General features: G+C 68.6%; 2 protein-coding genes across 2 annotated transcripts in view; one reads left to right on the forward strand and one right to left on the reverse strand.

Moving 5' to 3' along the window:
- ENGASE (endo-beta-N-acetylglucosaminidase) overlaps positions 1–4,248 on the forward strand; it is a 30,845-nt gene extending 26,597 nt beyond the window's left edge. Inside the window, exons 2-14 of the mRNA XM_035312587.1 lie at positions 9–239; positions 357–558; positions 831–979; positions 1,092–1,249; positions 1,419–1,567; positions 1,762–1,927; positions 2,238–2,341; positions 2,553–2,661; positions 2,766–2,938; positions 3,174–3,328; positions 3,421–3,523; positions 3,607–3,721; positions 3,825–4,248. Of these exons, the coding sequence (XP_035168478.1) occupies positions 9–239; positions 357–558; positions 831–979; positions 1,092–1,249; positions 1,419–1,567; positions 1,762–1,927; positions 2,238–2,341; positions 2,553–2,661; positions 2,766–2,938; positions 3,174–3,328; positions 3,421–3,523; positions 3,607–3,721; positions 3,825–4,220 (2,210 nt within the window). The 3' untranslated portion in view covers positions 4,221–4,248. The remainder of the gene's footprint in view (positions 1–8; positions 240–356; positions 559–830; positions 980–1,091; positions 1,250–1,418; positions 1,568–1,761; positions 1,928–2,237; positions 2,342–2,552; positions 2,662–2,765; positions 2,939–3,173; positions 3,329–3,420; positions 3,524–3,606; positions 3,722–3,824) is intronic.
- A 2,237-nt stretch (positions 4,249–6,485) lies between these two features.
- Positions 6,486–15,775, reverse strand: part of RBFOX3 (RNA binding fox-1 homolog 3) — a 131,311-nt gene continuing 122,021 nt past the window's right edge. Inside the window, 12 exon segments of the mRNA XM_035312589.1 lie at positions 6,486–6,954; positions 7,850–7,928; positions 8,169–8,230; positions 8,905–8,944; positions 9,860–9,992; positions 10,291–10,344; positions 10,653–10,713; positions 11,831–11,923; positions 12,546–12,599; positions 13,104–13,241; positions 14,009–14,191; positions 14,193–14,261. Of these exon segments, the coding sequence (XP_035168480.1) occupies positions 6,910–6,954; positions 7,850–7,928; positions 8,169–8,230; positions 8,905–8,944; positions 9,860–9,992; positions 10,291–10,344; positions 10,653–10,713; positions 11,831–11,923; positions 12,546–12,599; positions 13,104–13,241; positions 14,009–14,191; positions 14,193–14,261 (1,011 nt within the window). The 3' untranslated portion in view covers positions 6,486–6,909.

Raw genomic sequence — 15,775 nt, forward strand, 5'->3', positions numbered from 1 at the left:
GGGCGGAGGGCCGGGGCCGGGCCGGGGCCGGGGCCGGGGCTGGGGCCGGGGCCCGGTGCCGCTCGGCTCGGTGCGAGTCCCGGGGCGGCGGGCGCTGGCCACGGTGCTGGCCCGTCCCGGCGGTGCTGGGCTGCCCCGGGCCTCATCCCGCTCCCCGGGCAGCTTCCAGCCGGCGGCGGAGTCCCGAGGGACCACGGTCCTGCACGAAAGTATCAGCACCCGCCCGCAGCCCCTGCCAGGTGAGGCACCCTGGGGTGGCGGGGCCGAGCCGGACCGGTGCCGGTGCTGAGCCGCACCGCGACCGGGCAGCGCTCCCCGGCCCCCCGACCCCACCGCCCGCTTCTCGCCCGGCCCAGCGAGGCAGTTCGACACCAGCACGACGGAACCCGTCAGCTTCTTCTTGTCCGGCCTGGAGGAGCTGCTGGCCTGGCAGCCCGATGGCAACGACGACTTCAATGTCGCCGCTGTGCCGCTGGCCCAACGCCAGCCCCCGCTGCGCAGCAGGAGGCCCCGGACGCTGGTGTGCCACGACATGCGGGGCGGCTACCTGGAGGACCGGTGCGTGCTGCCGGGGATGGGATGTGGCGGCGGGGTGCTCCGTGCCTGCTGGGCACGCGCCCAGCCCACGGCCAGGCAGGGATCTGGGGGTTCGGTCTTGGATCCGGAGCTGTGCAGTCTGTTGGGCTGGTCCGAGTTGGGGTCTGCATGGGTGACAGCGCCACTGCTCTGCCCAGCTCATGGGGAGTGAGTCAGGCTCCTGCCCAGCCCTGCAGCTGGCTGCCAGCATCATTCTCACATTGCCTAACCCTCTTCCTTCTCCTCTGCTGCAGGTTCATCCAGGGCTCGGCCACACGCAACCCCTACGTCTTCTACCACTGGCGGCACATCGACATCTTCGTCTACTTCAGCCACCACACCGTCACCATCCCGCCCGTGTGCTGGACCAACGCAGCTCACAGGAATGGTGTCCCCGTGCTGGGTGAGGGAAGGGCTGGCAGCTGCAGGATGATGTGGTGCTGAGGCCTTGCACCCCGGGGCGCGTGGTGAGTTCACCGGGGCATGCAGCGACACTGCCCTTGCCGCCTCCCCAGGGACCTTCATCACGGAGTGGACGGGTGGGGAGAAGGTGTGCGAGGCATTCCTGGCTGCTGGGGCAGAAGCGTACCGCGCCGTGAGCGACCAGCTGGCCCGCATCGCCCAGCACTACCGCTTTGATGGGTGGCTGATCAACATTGAGAACACGCTGAGCGTGAGCAGCACCCGCACCCTGCCTGCCTCCTGCCCCCGCTCCCTGCCTCCTGCAGGGACTCAACCCCTCCGGCTCTGGGGCGCACACGCCGCTCCCGTGGCTAGTGCGTCCCTACGCAGGGCTCCCGTACCTGGCCCGTGTCCAGCTGCCCTCTGCTCTCTCCTGCCAGGCGGTGGCGGTGGAAAATTTGCCTCCCTTCCTGCGGCATTTGACTGCGCAGGTGCACAGCGCCGTGCCCGGCGGGCTGGTGATTTGGTATGACAGCGTCCTGGAGAACGGCACGCTGAGATGGCAGAACGAGCTGAATGAGCAGAATAGGTGAGTTGGCTGGGCACACGCCTGCCCTGCCACTTCACCTGAGCAAAAACAGCCCCGGGGAGGGGACATGAACCCACCCCACACCTCAGTCCTGGGCTGGGGTGATCAGCCCATGTCCAGCACAGCCCCTCGGTGGGCTGTCCTGTGGGGAGCAGGCACAGCATGCTCCCTCCCACGCTGACCCTTGTCCCCAGGGTGTTCTTTGACGCCTGTGACGGGCTGTTCGTCAACTACAACTGGAAGGAGGAGCACCTGGAGCGTACGCGCAGGCTGGCCGGGCACCGCCACGCCGACGTCTACATCGGCGTTGATGTCTTTGCCCGTGGGGATGTGGTCGGTGGTGGCTTTGACTCTGACAAGGTGCGTGTGCTGGGGCTGGCCCGGAGCAGGATCCCAGATCTCCCCCTGGTGCCGGGCTCTGAGCTTGCGCCGATGGCTTGGTCATACCAGGCTAAATCAGGATGCGGCCGTGAAGTCCGGGCGCTGCCGGGCTGGGAGGCGTGCACGGGGATGGAGCCGGGGGACCGCGGTGCTGCAGTGCTTCCTGCGGTGTGATCCTACGGGGCCAGCGGGACCTGGGGGAGAGGGGACAGGGCAGGTGACAAGGTGACCCCCCGGCCTGCCCTGAGCCTCGACTCCTGCCCGTGTTGCTCACAGCTTCTCTCCGCAGTCGCTGAGCCTGATCCGCAAGCACAGCTTGTCCGCGGCCATCTTCGCCCCTGGCTGGGTCTACGAGCACCTCGGGGAGGAGAACTTCCTGCAGAACGAGAACAAGTGAGCGTGGGCACGGTGGGGCAGGGGCTGGGCTGGGGGCACCCATGGGTGGGGGGCACCTGGCAGAGGGACAGAGCTGCCAACAGACTGTAGCTGCCAGCCAGGGTGGGCGATGTGGGTGCCGTGGAGCACGGGGGCGTAAGGGGCTGCCTGGCCCCCAGGCCTCGGCTGAGGCAAAAGCCTCTGCTCTAACAGCTGCCTTTTCCTCCAGGTTCTGGGGCTTGCTGGCAGACTACCTGCCCACACACAGCATCTGCACGCTGCCCCTTGCCACCTCCTTCAGCCTGGGCATGGGCACCAGCAGGTTCCTCACCGGGAAGGTGGGTGTGGGGACGTGGCGTGGCTCCAGCTGGTGAGGGGTGGGCTGGGGCGGCGGGGTCCTGCTCCCAGCTCCCCGCCTGACCCAGCGCTCTCTGTCCTGCAGGAGGAAGAGGCCGGGCCCTGGTACAACCTGAGTGCTCAGGAGATCCAGCCCCTCTACACAGAGAGTGAGGGCCAGCTGATCACCAGCTGCTGCCTGCAGGACGCCTGGTGCGGGGGCAGCTCCCTGCGGGTGCAGGGGACCATCCCTCCTGGCGAGGAGCGCGTGGCCATACGGTGAGTTGGGTGGCGAGGCCCCACTTCCACCTCCTGAGTGCCGGGCTGGTACCATGCCAGTGTGGCACAGCAGCCGGAGGCCTGGGCAGAGCTGTGCCAGCCCCGTGGGCCTCACGGTGAGTGTGCCACGGGGTGCTCCAGCAGGCACTGCCCAGCAGACCTAACCCGATGCATCTTCTCTTTCTCTCCTCTTTCTCTCTCTCTCTCTTTCTCTGGGTGGACTTGGGGTCATCAGCCTATTCTCTTTCCAGATGCAGGCGCCCCCCAAGCTCTTCCTGAACCTGCTCTATAAGATGGAGGGGCCGCACCACGACGAATTCACCGTTGCCCTGGAGCTCAGCACCTGGCACTCGGATACCTGTCACGATGGCGACGTCACCCCCCTGCCCGGTGAGGACCCTGCCCGTCCCCCTCCGCTGCCTGCAGTCAGTGTCCCCTGTGGGGCACAGCACCAGCTCAGCCCCTCGGTCCCCTTCCTGTAGAGCCCCACGGCCGGCACCACCCGCGGCTCCTCCCGGCACCGCCACCCGGCCTCTCCAAGCTGCTCGCTGCCTGCAGCCACGGCTCGCACGGCTGGACCAGCCGGTGAGTGCCCTGCTGGTGCCCTACGCCTCTGGGTGAACGGGGGCAGCTCCAGCCCTGCGCCAGCTCTGCCCCTCTGCTCCCAGGTGCTACGAGCTGGAGCTGCAAGGCTGCATGCTGCGCGACCTCTCCCTGCTGGTGTCCCGCCACCAGTCCAGCCCGCAGGAGACGCGCTTCACCTGCCTCCTGGGGGAGGTCCGGGTGAGTGTCCCACGCGCATCCCTGCACCGGGAGGCTGCAAGGGCCGGCTGGGTGCCTGGCCGCTTTCAGACCCACCTGATTGTCCCGTGCTCCCCTTCTGCAGGTGCTGGATGCGGCCAGCGTGGCAGCCTCCCCGCCACAGGTGCAGAGCCTGACGGCCTCGCAGCTCTGGTGGCAGGAGGGCCCCGACGCGCAGCAGCTCTCCCTCAGCCTCACCCTCCGCTGGGCTTTCCCTCCGGGGCGGGCGAACCATTTCCGTGTGCTCAGCCTGGGCACGCGGTGCCGCCGGGGGCAGCCGCAGCAGCCCCAGCTCCTGGGGCTGGCGCACGCCTGCCTGTTCCGCGTCGTGGGGCTGGCAGTGCCCCGGCCGGCGGCGGGGCAGTCCTGCCAGCTGGAGCTCCTGGTGGAGCCGGTGATGCCCAACGAGCTGCCCGTGGACCCAGACCGCTGGGGGCGGCTGGTGCTGGTCTACTCCGAGCCGGCTGGCGGCAGCAGCTGAGCTGGGCATTAAAGGCGAGCGTGGCACAGCCCTGCCTCTGTCTCCTTCATGCTGGGTGGGGTGGAGGATGCGGGTGAGCTGCCGCTCGGGGCTGAGAGGGTCGATCGGGGCTGAGTTTTGGGGCAGCTCTGCTCAGGGCACCCGGTCGCTGTGTGCATCCAGGCTGGGGCATCTGTCCTGAGACCCCCCCCCCCACAGCTCCCAGCCCCCCTGCCTGGGGACCAGCCCTGGTGCTGCTGCAGGGCTGCCGGCATGGGCTCCACTTGCAGCCCCAAGGAGCCGCTCGGCGCAGGCGGCTGCTGCTCCCACTCCCTGCACGGCCCTGCCTTGGCTCTGCCTTGCTCTTGCTGCCCTCTCTCCAGGGCTGGCAGGCAGCGGTTTCACCCGGGCTGGTTCCCCTGGATATCTTATGCAGGGAAGGAGAGAAAATTTATAGCAGCAATTATTTTATCACAGTCTGGTGAGCAAGCAATTAGCAGGCAGGGACGTAGCCGAGCGTGCCGCACAGCGGGGTCGCACAGCCCCAGCTCCCTTGGAGCACCGGCCCCAGTCCCACAAACAATACTGGCTCCCGTTCAGGAAAATTAATATGTCAGCGTTTAAGCTGCTGCTCCTTCGGTGGGTGAATTGCTCTGAAATAAATTATCTGATGGTTTGAAAAATGAAGGGCTCAGCACTGCAAGGGCTGTGCTCCTGCCACGCCGAGCCCCTGCTCCCTTGCTCTAGGGAGATGGGGGGGGCCCCGGCAGGGACCCCCTCGCCTGCCGCAGGGTGCAGGCCCCCTGTGCCCCCTTGCGCACGCCCCAGTCAAAACCGGAGTCGCCCTGGTTGAAGAAAGAAATCTTTATTAATAATTTCAATAATAATAATAATAATCCTTGTAGTAATAATAATAATAATAATAATAATACTGTTTATTAGAATGGTCACACCTTTGAAGCATACAGGATGGGCCGGCGCCAGCCTGCGTGCCGGCAGCCGGCGCAGGGGCTCTGCTGTAAGGAAGAAGCCAGTACAGCGATGGAGGGAGCTTTGTACAGGGGCGGGGGCGCGGGCCAGGGTGGAGGGGCTATGTACACTGGGAATAGAAAAGGGGGAGCTCGTTGCTGGAGCATCGGGGGCGTCTGCAGACTATAAAGTGAGGTTTGACGAGTGGCGGAGCCACGCGGGGTGGTGGGGCGGGGGCTGAGTGCGGCGAGGCCGCCCCAGCCGTGGCGTGGGACGGGGCTGCACCCGGGGGGGGGGCTCCGTGGCACCCTGTGCTGCCGGACCCCGGCTGCTGCAGACCCACCCCAGGGCACAGGCCGGTCCCCGCAGGCGATGCAACGGCCGGGGCCCCGTGCCGACGGCCGGCAGGGTCCCTGCAGCGGGGCGGGCAGGGAGGGGGGTGGCCGCGAGCACCCCGCACATCCCCGTCCCGGCACAGCGCATGGGTCCCAGCGGGCGGCGTGGGGCAGGTTCGCTCCCCGCGGGGTGGGAGCCCCGGGTGCGTCAGGGATGAGTCGGGAGGGGAGGGAGGGGGAAAGGGAACGCAAGCGAGTTGCAAGCTCCTCTTAACAAAAATTCCCTTTAAAACGCAGAGGCTCGTCCCCCTGCAACGCCCAGCGCCTCAGCAAAGCTCCGCTCGGGAGCCGCGGCCTCGCACCCTCGACGTGCTGGCGGCCGGCGCTGGGGCACCGGCGCTCCGGAGACCAGGAGCCAGGCGGCCCCCAGCGCAGGCAGGGCGGCGTGCCGCTGCGCTCCGCCGGCACCCCGCGCCGGGCGGAAAGGAAGACGTGGTGCCCGGGCCTGCGCCGCGGGCTGCCGGAGGCCCCGCGGACGTCCCCGTGCCCGGCGGCGGCGCCGGCTCCGCGAGGGGCAGCGCTGGGCGCATGCGGCCGGTCCGGGCTCTCCGCGGGCTCCTCCGGGACTCGCTCACTCGGTGCATGTGTGTGGGCAGGAGGGGACTCTCACGGCCTTGTTGCCTCTTTGCTTTGTTGTTGCTTTGCTTTTAGGTTTTGTTTGTTGGTAGTTGTGTGGGTGTGTATGTGTGTGTGTGTGTTTTTTTTTTTTTCTTTTTTTTTTCTTTTTTTTTGTTTTGCCCTTCCCGGTCCCAGAAGGAAACGGCTGCAGTTTCACTACAACAGAAACAGAAAGGCAGAGCTGTCGCTGGAGCAAGCCCTGGGCACGTGCCCGGCCCCGCGCCCCGCTCAGCGCCCACGGAGCCCACGGCGCTTGCAGGGCACCACGCTGGGCCCCAGGGCACCGCTCCTGCCCCTGGGGGCCGTCCCCGGGGTCCCCCCCGCGGCTCAGCCCCGTGCCCATGGAGCGTGCAGCAACCGCCTCCTGCCTCTCCTACGGGGTGCAGAGGGGCCGGCTCGGGGCTGCCCGTCCTGCCCTGAGGGGGGGACGAGCCCAGGGACCCCCACGAGCCCAGGCCCCGGGCACCCTCGGCGGGGCAGAGGCGCCATCCCCGCTCCCTGCCACCCCCCCCCGGGCAGCACCGAGCCCGGGCCGGGCAGGATGGAAGCGGCGGGCAGCGGAGGCCAAGCGGTGGGACGGAGCAGCTTGAGGTAAACCTAGCGGAGAGCAGAGCCCGCCCGGGCAGGGGCCCTCAGGTCCTCGGGGAGGCTCAGCCTCGCTTAGTCTGCCTGGTTTGGTTTCTAGTGAGCAGTCAGTGTTAGTGCTGTGAGGGGCTGGGTCTGTCTTGCTAGTAGGGAGTGAAGCGGCTGTACCCTCCTCGGTATAGACTAGCCTGCAACATCAAAGATGAAAAAAAAGCCAATCAGTATTCGAGAGAGAGGCAAAGCCCATTTCTTCCCTTTTTTTCCTTTTTTTTTTTTTTCCTCTTTTTTTTTTTTTTCCAGTGACACCAAACTGCCTCTGTCTTGGGTTGTGCGGGGTGGGCACAGCCAAGGGCCCCCAGCGCTGCCCGGGCTCCAGGGAGCTGCTGCGGGGTCGCTGTCCCCAACCCCGCTGCCCTCGTCACGGCACCGGCCGCCCTGGGGCTGCCACGGCTGGACCTGCTCCCGCTGCGGGGCTGCACCGGAGCTGGGCCGGATCCTGCCCTGCCCACCCCGCGGGACAGAGGGGCTGCGGCCCCTCGCTGGGGGCTGCGGGGCCGGGGGAGCCGAGGGGTGCTTGGCAGCCAGGCCCCAGCCGGGGGGACGTGGGGGAGGGTTTGCAAAAGAAAAAAAAAAAAGGAAGAAAAAGACCATTTGGCTTTGAGATCCCGCCCACGAGGGGGATTTTTCATCTTTGATGCTGGTTGCAGAGCTAGCTACAGAGCGCAGCGAGCATGCGGGGAGCACGCCTGGGTGCCCCCTGCACGCCGCTGCCGGGGACGCGGCCCCGAGCCCCCCGTGCCTGGGGGAGGAGGGGGGGGGGGGGGAGGTCCTCGTCCCCCAGCCGAGCCCTGGGGGCTGCACAGGGCTTCCTCCAGCGGGGGGGCTAAGGGGGTTGCGGGGACGGTGCCCCCTCTCCCTGGGGCCAGCCTGTGTGGGGACAGTGCCCGGCAGGGGCTGCGCTGCTCCTGCCACCGCCGAGAGCTCGTGCTCCCCCTCCCCGCGGCCCCCAGACCCCCCCGGGCTGGCCGCAGCTCGCGTGGGGCAGGCGGGGAAGCAAAGAAAGGCAGCGGGGGCTGCTCTTACCATGGTGCCGATGCTGTACGTGGCGGCGGGGCCGATGGTGTGGTGGTACGGGTCTGCGGCTGCGTACACTCTGCCGTAACTAGGAGCAAACACGGGGGGGGGCGTTAGAGACCTGGGGAGGGGTCCTCCACCCTCAGCAGCTCCCCCCTAATCCCCCCCCCCACCCCTGGGTCTCCCCACCACAAACAGCCCAGGCCCGGGGGGGCTCTGGGCACCCCGATCTTGCCAGCTCCATCCTCACGGCACGGCAGCCAGGGGTGGGGGGCACCCCCTCCCAGCCCCCCAGGCAGGGCTGATGCCGGTGGGCAGCGGTGCCTACCTGTCGCTGTAGGCTGCTGCTGCTGCTGCGGGCTGGGCGTATCTGTAGGCGGCATAGCCCCCCTGCAGCGGCGGGGGAGAGAGACAGAGGTGGTCGTGAGGGTGGGGGCAGCACCCACCAGGCCCTGCCGGGGGGAGCTCGGGGGGCCGGGGCAGCCGGGCACCCCCAGGCACTGGCTCCAGGGGCCTCGGAGCAGTGGCAGGACCCTGCGGGGAGCCGGTGCTGGTGCCACCAGGCACACACCAGCCTCATTACCATTCCCCAGGGGCTTTCACAAACATTAACCTTAAAAAATTAAATTTCTAGAGGAGAGAATGTCACCTCCCTGATCGCTGTAATGAGGTGTCACGTTAGATAAATCCTTCAGCCGCCCGCCTGAAATATCGCCAATGGCTTTTTAAATATGGAGGTTAAATGCTGGCGTAAGGCAGCGCGGCGACGCTCGCCGAGGACATAAATCCCTCGGGGTGCTGCCCCTGCCAGGGGCCCGGCCGGGGGCACAGGACCCGATGTGGTGTCGCTCAGCACGGCACGGCCTCGGCTGCCCCCGGCCCCCTCACACGTCCCCACCGCGCCGTGATGCTGAGCCCCACGCGAGCAGCGGCGCTGCCCGGGAGCTGGGAAGGGGCTGCAGGCAGGACACAGCCCCACGGGGAGCAGCTCGGGGCTGGTCACCCCCAAACCCCCTGGACAGGGTCCGCGGAGGCGGCACCAGCCCCAGCACGGCCGCACTTACGTAGATCTCGGCTCCGTAGAACCCGTCCTGGTAGACAACCCTGCAACGAAGCGGAGGTGTCAGCGCCGCGGGGCGGCCCAGGGCACCCGCAGGCACCGTGGTCACGCCGAGGGGCCGGGGGGAGGTCGGGGCAGCGGGGGGCTCAGCACCACCGGGCACAGGGGCAGCAAAACCCTTGGGTGGTGCCTGGGGCGCGCGGCAGCCCCGAGGTGGGGGCGCGCAGTGGGGCGAGCAGCGGAGCTGTGGGGAAGCCCGGTCCCAGGCCCCGCAGAGCCCCGCAGCTGCACGGGGGCTGCCTGCGGCTCCCCTGGGTTCTGCTCGCAACCCGCCAGCCCCAGCCTGCACCTGGGAGTGGAGCTCTGATCAACGCCCCCAGCTCTGCCCTGCGCAGGCAGCCTGCCCGGGGCCGCTGGCCGAGACGGGTTGAGGTGACACCGGGGACCTGGAGGAAGCTGCTCCCAAAGCAGCGCGTGGTCGGGAAGCGTCGGGACGGGGGGGATGGGACAGGGGACGGGCACGTCCCAGGCTGGGAGGGCAGGGACACGGGGATGGGCAGAGCACAGCCCGAGGAGCTGAACCAGCCTGGGGGGGGCTTTCAGAGAGATGGAGGCCGGGCAGGTGCTCAGAGAGCTGTGCCCTGGTGCACAACAGCCCGGCGCTGCAGACACTGACAGCAGCAGAACTGAAGCGATTCAGCACCAAACGCGGAGCCGAGCACAAGGCGCCTTCCATGGGGCACCCACGAGGGCAGAGTCAGCAGCGGAGCCAGCCAAGAGGCAGCTGCCACAGGGCATGGGAGCGACGGATGAGAAGGGGCTGAGATGTTCTGGCCGTGCCAGACCGCAGCCCGAGGCGGGACCCCCCACCCCGAGGCGGGCAGCACCCACGCCCTTGGGGTCCCGGTAGCGCCAGCCCCCCGCCAAGCCCCCAGCTGCCCCCAGCCCCAGGTACTCACGCGCCGTAGGTGGGGATGGGCGGTGGTGGGGGCGCAGCCCGGAACGTGTTGTAGACGGCGCGTCCTCGGCCCCGTAAGTGCGCCCCTCGGTAAGCCACAGCCGTCCCCGTGGCAGGGTACGGGAACCCCGTTACTACAGGAGGGGGGGGGACAAACACGGGATTTCTGCAGCAGCCCGCGACAGCACACGTCTGGGGCCTCGCAGTCACCGTGGGACGACCCGAGCCAGAGCGCCCGTCGGTGCCCGCAGCGGTGCCCCAGGGATGGGGCTGCCGGGGAACAGCCCCCGGGGGGGGCACCAGGGTGAGAGTGATGGGTTGGGGGCAGCGGTGCATGCCACGGGGAGGGGGCGAGGGGCTGGGGGCCTCTCAGACCGCGGCAAGGTGGAACACGGCGCAGCCGCAGCGTGGGGCTGAGGCTCGAGGAGTTACCTGCGTAGAACTCAGGGCCGTAGACAGCTCCCACCACCGGGTTCAGCTTCCAGCCTGCAGGCAGGGAGGGTTGGTGAGCTGGGGGGGCACCCACCGCGCCGCACCCCCCTGTCCCTGTCACCGTTCTGGGCTCCCCCACCGCGGCTCCCATCCCCAGGGTGGCTGCAGGGCGCAGGGCGCTGCGTGGGGCTGTGTCCCCACGTTCAGATGGGAGCAGCCACCCTTGTTTCTGGTCAAGCACCGAGGGGCATTTGCTGCAGGAGCTCAGCAGCAGCCATGCAGTGATGGAAATGTGCCCCGGGGTGCTCAGCCCCTCGGGCTGTGCCCGTGCCAGCTCGGTCTCTCCTAGCACCGGTTCTTACCGTTGGTGTAGGGGTTCGCAGCCTTCTTGTTTGTCATCACCCGGGCCGTGGCGTTGTTCACCTGAGGAGAGAGGGGACGAGAGAGCTCAGCGCCTGCGGGCAGGGGGGCTGGCGAGGCCGCGGTCCAGGCCTGTTGGGCCGCACTCTGCGCGCTGCTGCTGCTTGGAACGCTGGAGGGAAGGACGAGGGGCGAGCGGGGACAGGCAGGGTGAGGCTCTCCTACAGCCGCACCGTGCGCGGTGCCGCCCTGACACAGCGCAGCGCCGAGCATCCCTTGTGCTGGTTATCGATGCCCCAAGCTGCAGGTGCTGGGCTCAGCCACCTCCTGTCCCCACCACACGCCCGATCCTGGCTGCGGAAAGGATGCAGGAGCCCTGGTAGCTCCTGCCAGCTCCTGCCTGGCCGTGGACGAGGGCCACGGCCTCGGAAGGCAGCACCCGTCCGTGGGTAGCGCTGAGCCGTGCCGGGCTGCCCCTCCCTGTGCTCAGCACCGCCGGGGGTGTCTGTGTCCAGCTCCCTCCAGGCACTGCCCTGCTTCCCCCTGCTCCTCGGAGCTCAGCTCGGTGCCACGCAGCCAACGGGCAAAGCCTGCGCCCGCCTGGCTCCCTGAGCAACCTCTGGGGCTGGGAAGCAGCGGGTGCAGGAGGAGCTGTGTGGAGCACCCTGCCCGCCCGAACAGGGGGAGCTGGCATGGGCACGCGTCCCCGTCCTCCCTGCCACACACGGGGCAGCTGCCCCCAGGCAGTGGGGTGGGAGTCTGCTGGGCTCCCCCGGCACCATCAGGGCACAGCCAGACCCCGGCTCGGCGCCCCCCAGCTCTCCCTGAGCCCCGTCCCTGCTTGCTGTCCGTGAAGACCTCCCTGCAGCTCCAACACATGCTCCCCGTGCTGCATTCACGGACGCATGCACGCGCCGGGCAGGCACCCCCGGGAACATGCGGGACCCCCGCAAGCTGAGCCGGTGGCCCCGGGGCTGCTCAGCGTGCGCCGCCCTGCCCGGGCTCCCCACCAAGGGCACGAGGGCACAGAGGCAGAGCCATCGTGGGGCTGGGGGGGAGCCCCCGCAGCCCCCGGGCAGCTCTGCCCTGCCCGCACCCCCGGCCGGGAGAGGGGCTCGGGGCAGCGCGGGGGGATGCACAACACACGGCAGGCAGGGCACTAGCACACTTATCTGAGCACCTCAATCTTCCGGCCCTCTACGATCGTGCCATTCAGCTTCTCTCGTGCCCGGTCGGCATCTGTGCTAGTTTCAAAAGTTACAAACCCAAAACCCTGTGAGCAGAGGAGAAAAGGAGAAAGAAAGAGACAGAGAGAGACAGAGAGAGAGAGAGAGGGTGTGGGGACAGAGAGAGAGAGGGGGTGAATCAGGAGAGCTGGCAGAGGAGATGAGGCTGCCGCTGTGCGGAGACGGAGCGCCCGGGCCAGGTCCCCGCAGCGCCTGGGGGTCCCGGCTGAGGGCCCGGCATCACCCGCGAGCTGGGAGAAGAGTCTGGGAGAGGGGCACAGAAAGCAGGGAAGATACAACAGAGACATCCACACACAGAGGGACACGAGCCGCCTGTGCAGGCGTGGGACAGAGCGAGCCCTCCCCTCCCTCCAGCGCTGGGGTGCGGAAACCCGCGCGTCCCCTCTGGCTGGCGCAGGGCACCAGGAGGCTGCTCCCCGAGAACGGGCACCTCGTGCCTGGGGGCTGCTGGTGCCTGGCCTGCCCCGGTCCTGTGTCTGCCTCGGGGTGCTCCCACGGGGCGAGGGGCAGCAGCACAGGGAGCAGGAGGGGAGGGGAGAGCGGGAGAGCAGCCCCCGGGGGCACCCCGGGAGGCACGGACACTTCCCGGGTGAGCCGTGCCCGCCCCTGGGGCTCGCTGCAATGGCACCAGCCTCGGACAGCACCCACCTTGGAGCCCCGCTCATTGAAAATTATCTCCACGTCAAGGATCTTCCCGAATTGCTGCAAGCAGAGAGAGCAGAGGGTGAGTGCCTGCAGAGCCCCCCGCCCCAGGCTGCAAGCACCGGGCTCTGCGTGGGGACTGCTCCTGGAGGCTCCTCGGTGCCCTGCGGGGCTGAGCCTAAGCACAGCCCCATCCCGTCTCCCCCCAAGGTAGCCCTCTTCCAGGGTCCGGGGGTGTCACTTCATAGCTAATTAACCTTCCACCACTCTACATCGTAACGAGGGCTGGGAAGGGGGTGAAAGGAGAGGGGCAAGGGCTCTGTCCTCACTCCATGCACGGGCCTCGGCCTGACAGCCCAGCTGTCAACCAGGGTGGAAAGCCCACTGCCCATCCCCTCCGGCCAGCAGCGGGGCAGGCATCCTGCAGGACCCTGCTGGGGCTGGGCAGAGGGGACCCCCAGGGAAGGACGGTGCCAGGGCGCCTGCGGTGACCTGGGGACGGGGCGACCGAGAGCCTGAGCTGAGGGCAGCGGGACGTGGGTGGCTGCACGGGGCCGGACTCACCCCAAACATTTGCCGCAGGTCGGGGTCCCGGAATCGGAAGGGGATGTTGGAGACGTGTAACCGCTTGGGCTGCTGCTTGTCTGTGTTGTCTGAGGAATGTAGCTGCTGGCTGTCTGTCTGTGCCGCCTCGTCTGTCTGCTGTGGGAGCGCCACCGCCTCATCAGCCCTGTGCCTCCTGGCGGGGACTGCCCCCCTAACCCCCTGCTTGGCCCTGCAGCCCCCAGGGGCACCCCTGACCCTGTGCCCCCACTCCCTGGGCAGCACCGTGCCAGCCTCCCGGGTCTCTCCCAGCAACTGGTGCCGAGCAGGAGCCCCCGCTCTCAGGAGGGTCCTGGTGCCGCCCGTGCTGCCCCGTGAGCCAGGAGATGCTGGAGGGCAGCTCTGGGGGCAACTGTGGCCGGTGGAGCCACGGCATCACCCGCCCCATGAGCGGCACCGGGGGGGAGAAGCTGGGTGAGGGAGGGCAGGAGATCCACAGAGACCCAGCCAGCATCGCGCGGCTTCACGTCGGCCGCGGGACTGGAGCCTGGGCCAGCCCAGTGGCTCCGTGCCCAGGGACCAGCACCGCAGCACGTGTGCGTGCTCAGGGCAGGGGGCCGGGAGGGGCAGACCCCACACACGGGGCTGCGGTGGCCAGGCTGGGAAGTGCTCAGCTCAGCACTTTCCCCCCCCCGAGCTGCATTACAACCACATAATTGAAGCTATCTGATTGGAAAGCAGCCAAGCAGGTAGATTACAAGTGATTAGAAATGACAGGGGGGCTGCAAGGGAGGCAGGCAGCCAGCGCATGCTCCCGCTGCCCCTGCGGGGACACGCGGCCCCGGCCCCCCCGAGGGGCTGCAGCCCGGTGGGTGCTGCCTGCCCTGCGCCCACCCCGCGGCCTCCCCCCCGTGCCTCTCCCTTACCGGTACCGTCTGCGTCCCTGCTATGGACTGTGTGCTGGCGTCGGTGCCCGGCTGCTCGGCGTGGCTCTGTGCTGGTGTGTAGAGGGTCATGGCGTGCTCCGGTACTGTGCTTTGCCCCGAGTAGTCCTGCGTGGGGTGGGGGTGCGGCGGCGCGTACTCTGCGGGGATGCCGTTCTGGGGGGGGCGGGGGGTACTGGGCCGGGGGGTAGGGCTGAGCCATCGCGTCAGGTGGAGCCGTGGCGTCCTGGTTGCCCTGCCGAGACAGCGGCGCCGTCCCCTTACCTGCTGGCTCCCGGCGCCGTGCCCGAGGTGCCGGGGCTGCGCCCTGCCTGGGGAGCGCTCTGGGGCTCTGTGGTCAGACCCCGGGCCCCCCTGACCCCCCACCCTGCCCCTGCCTTTGGTCCCCACGCCAAGCTCTGTGCCATCCCCGTGCTACAGCAGCTCCCGCGCCGCATCGCCCGCTGTGCCTGCCCCGTGGCCGACCCCTCTCCGCTCCCCACTCCGAGCCCTCCGTGCCCGCTCCGCTGCGCATTGGGCAGTGGGAGGATGGGGGGGGGGGGGCAGGGGGGAAGGCACGGAGGGGACCAAGGACATGGCTCCAGGGGGGACTAGCAGGGGGAGCCTGCACATCGCCCTCTTGGTGATGGAAACCAGGGCAGCCCTCAGGCCAACACCGGGCAAAGCACAGCAGCAGCATCAGCACCAGCCATCGTCCTGCGCACCCTGGAGCCTGGCCAGGAGGGCACTGAGGAAGGAGGGCAGTGGGGAGGGCAGGGCCGTCAGATGGCCTCTTGGCAAACAGCAGGCAGGCATCAATTAACTGCTAAATATTTGATTAGGCCCTTTGCTGTAACGCAGCTGGCCTGGCCACCCTGGTCAAACGAGGTGAGCTGCACCTGTGCCACAAGCCCGGGGCTGCCCACAGCTGCCGTGGGGCTGGGGGATGCCGTGGGGCTGCGGGATGCCGTGGGGCTGCCAGCCCACCCCCCTCCTGCGCAGCCCCCCGGCCCCGCATGCACCTGAGGCCCCCGCGCCCCCCATGCACGTGCGCTGCACGCAGGCGCCCACCGCCCAGCGCAGCGCCGGCAGCCCCGCGGATGCTTTACAACCTGCCGCGGCCGCCTCTGGCCCATGAAATACATCTGTGGCTCAGACCGTGGAGACAAGCTCCTTAATTGTGTGTGCGGCCGATTTATGGTGCGGAGGGACGCTGGGGAAGCGTGGGGAAGGGGGAGCCGTGCCGCCAGCCGTGATCCCCCACCTGCCGCGGGCGTCGCGCCTGCAGGGGAGGCAGCAGAGCCTGTGCCGGGGGCACGGTGGGGACCACATGCAAACCCAGCGTGAACAATCCCGCTACAGATCTGCAAGTCATTCACAGGCTCGCAAGCATCTTCCCGTGCTGACTCAGCTGCCCGGGGCCGCGCCAGCCAGATGCGCCTGCCAGCGCCGGCCGGGGCTGCCGATGCTGCAGGGCGGCGCGGGCAGCGGAGCCCCGGCCCCTGGCACTGCCCCTGGGGCAATGCTGCTCCCTGCGCCGTGCTGCTCGGCCTTTCCCCCGCGTGTCCTGTGCCTGAGCCCGCTTTGGGAAGCGAGCAGACGCCCCAGCCACGCTCCCAGCGCCGCCTCTCCCTGCCAGCAGCAGGAGCACCTTGCAGCGCTCCCGTGTCCCCCTGCGCTGCCGCTCATCTTTGCTGCCACCACAGCCAGGATCAGCCTCCAGCATGCAGGAGCTGAACGGCTCTGCCTGCCGGGGCTCGGCTCAGCCCC

Source organism: Oxyura jamaicensis (assembly GCF_011077185.1).
Source record: "Oxyura jamaicensis isolate SHBP4307 breed ruddy duck chromosome 18 unlocalized genomic scaffold, BPBGC_Ojam_1.0 oxy18_random_OJ166, whole genome shotgun sequence".
Lineage (NCBI taxonomy): Eukaryota > Metazoa > Chordata > Aves > Anseriformes > Anatidae > Oxyura > Oxyura jamaicensis.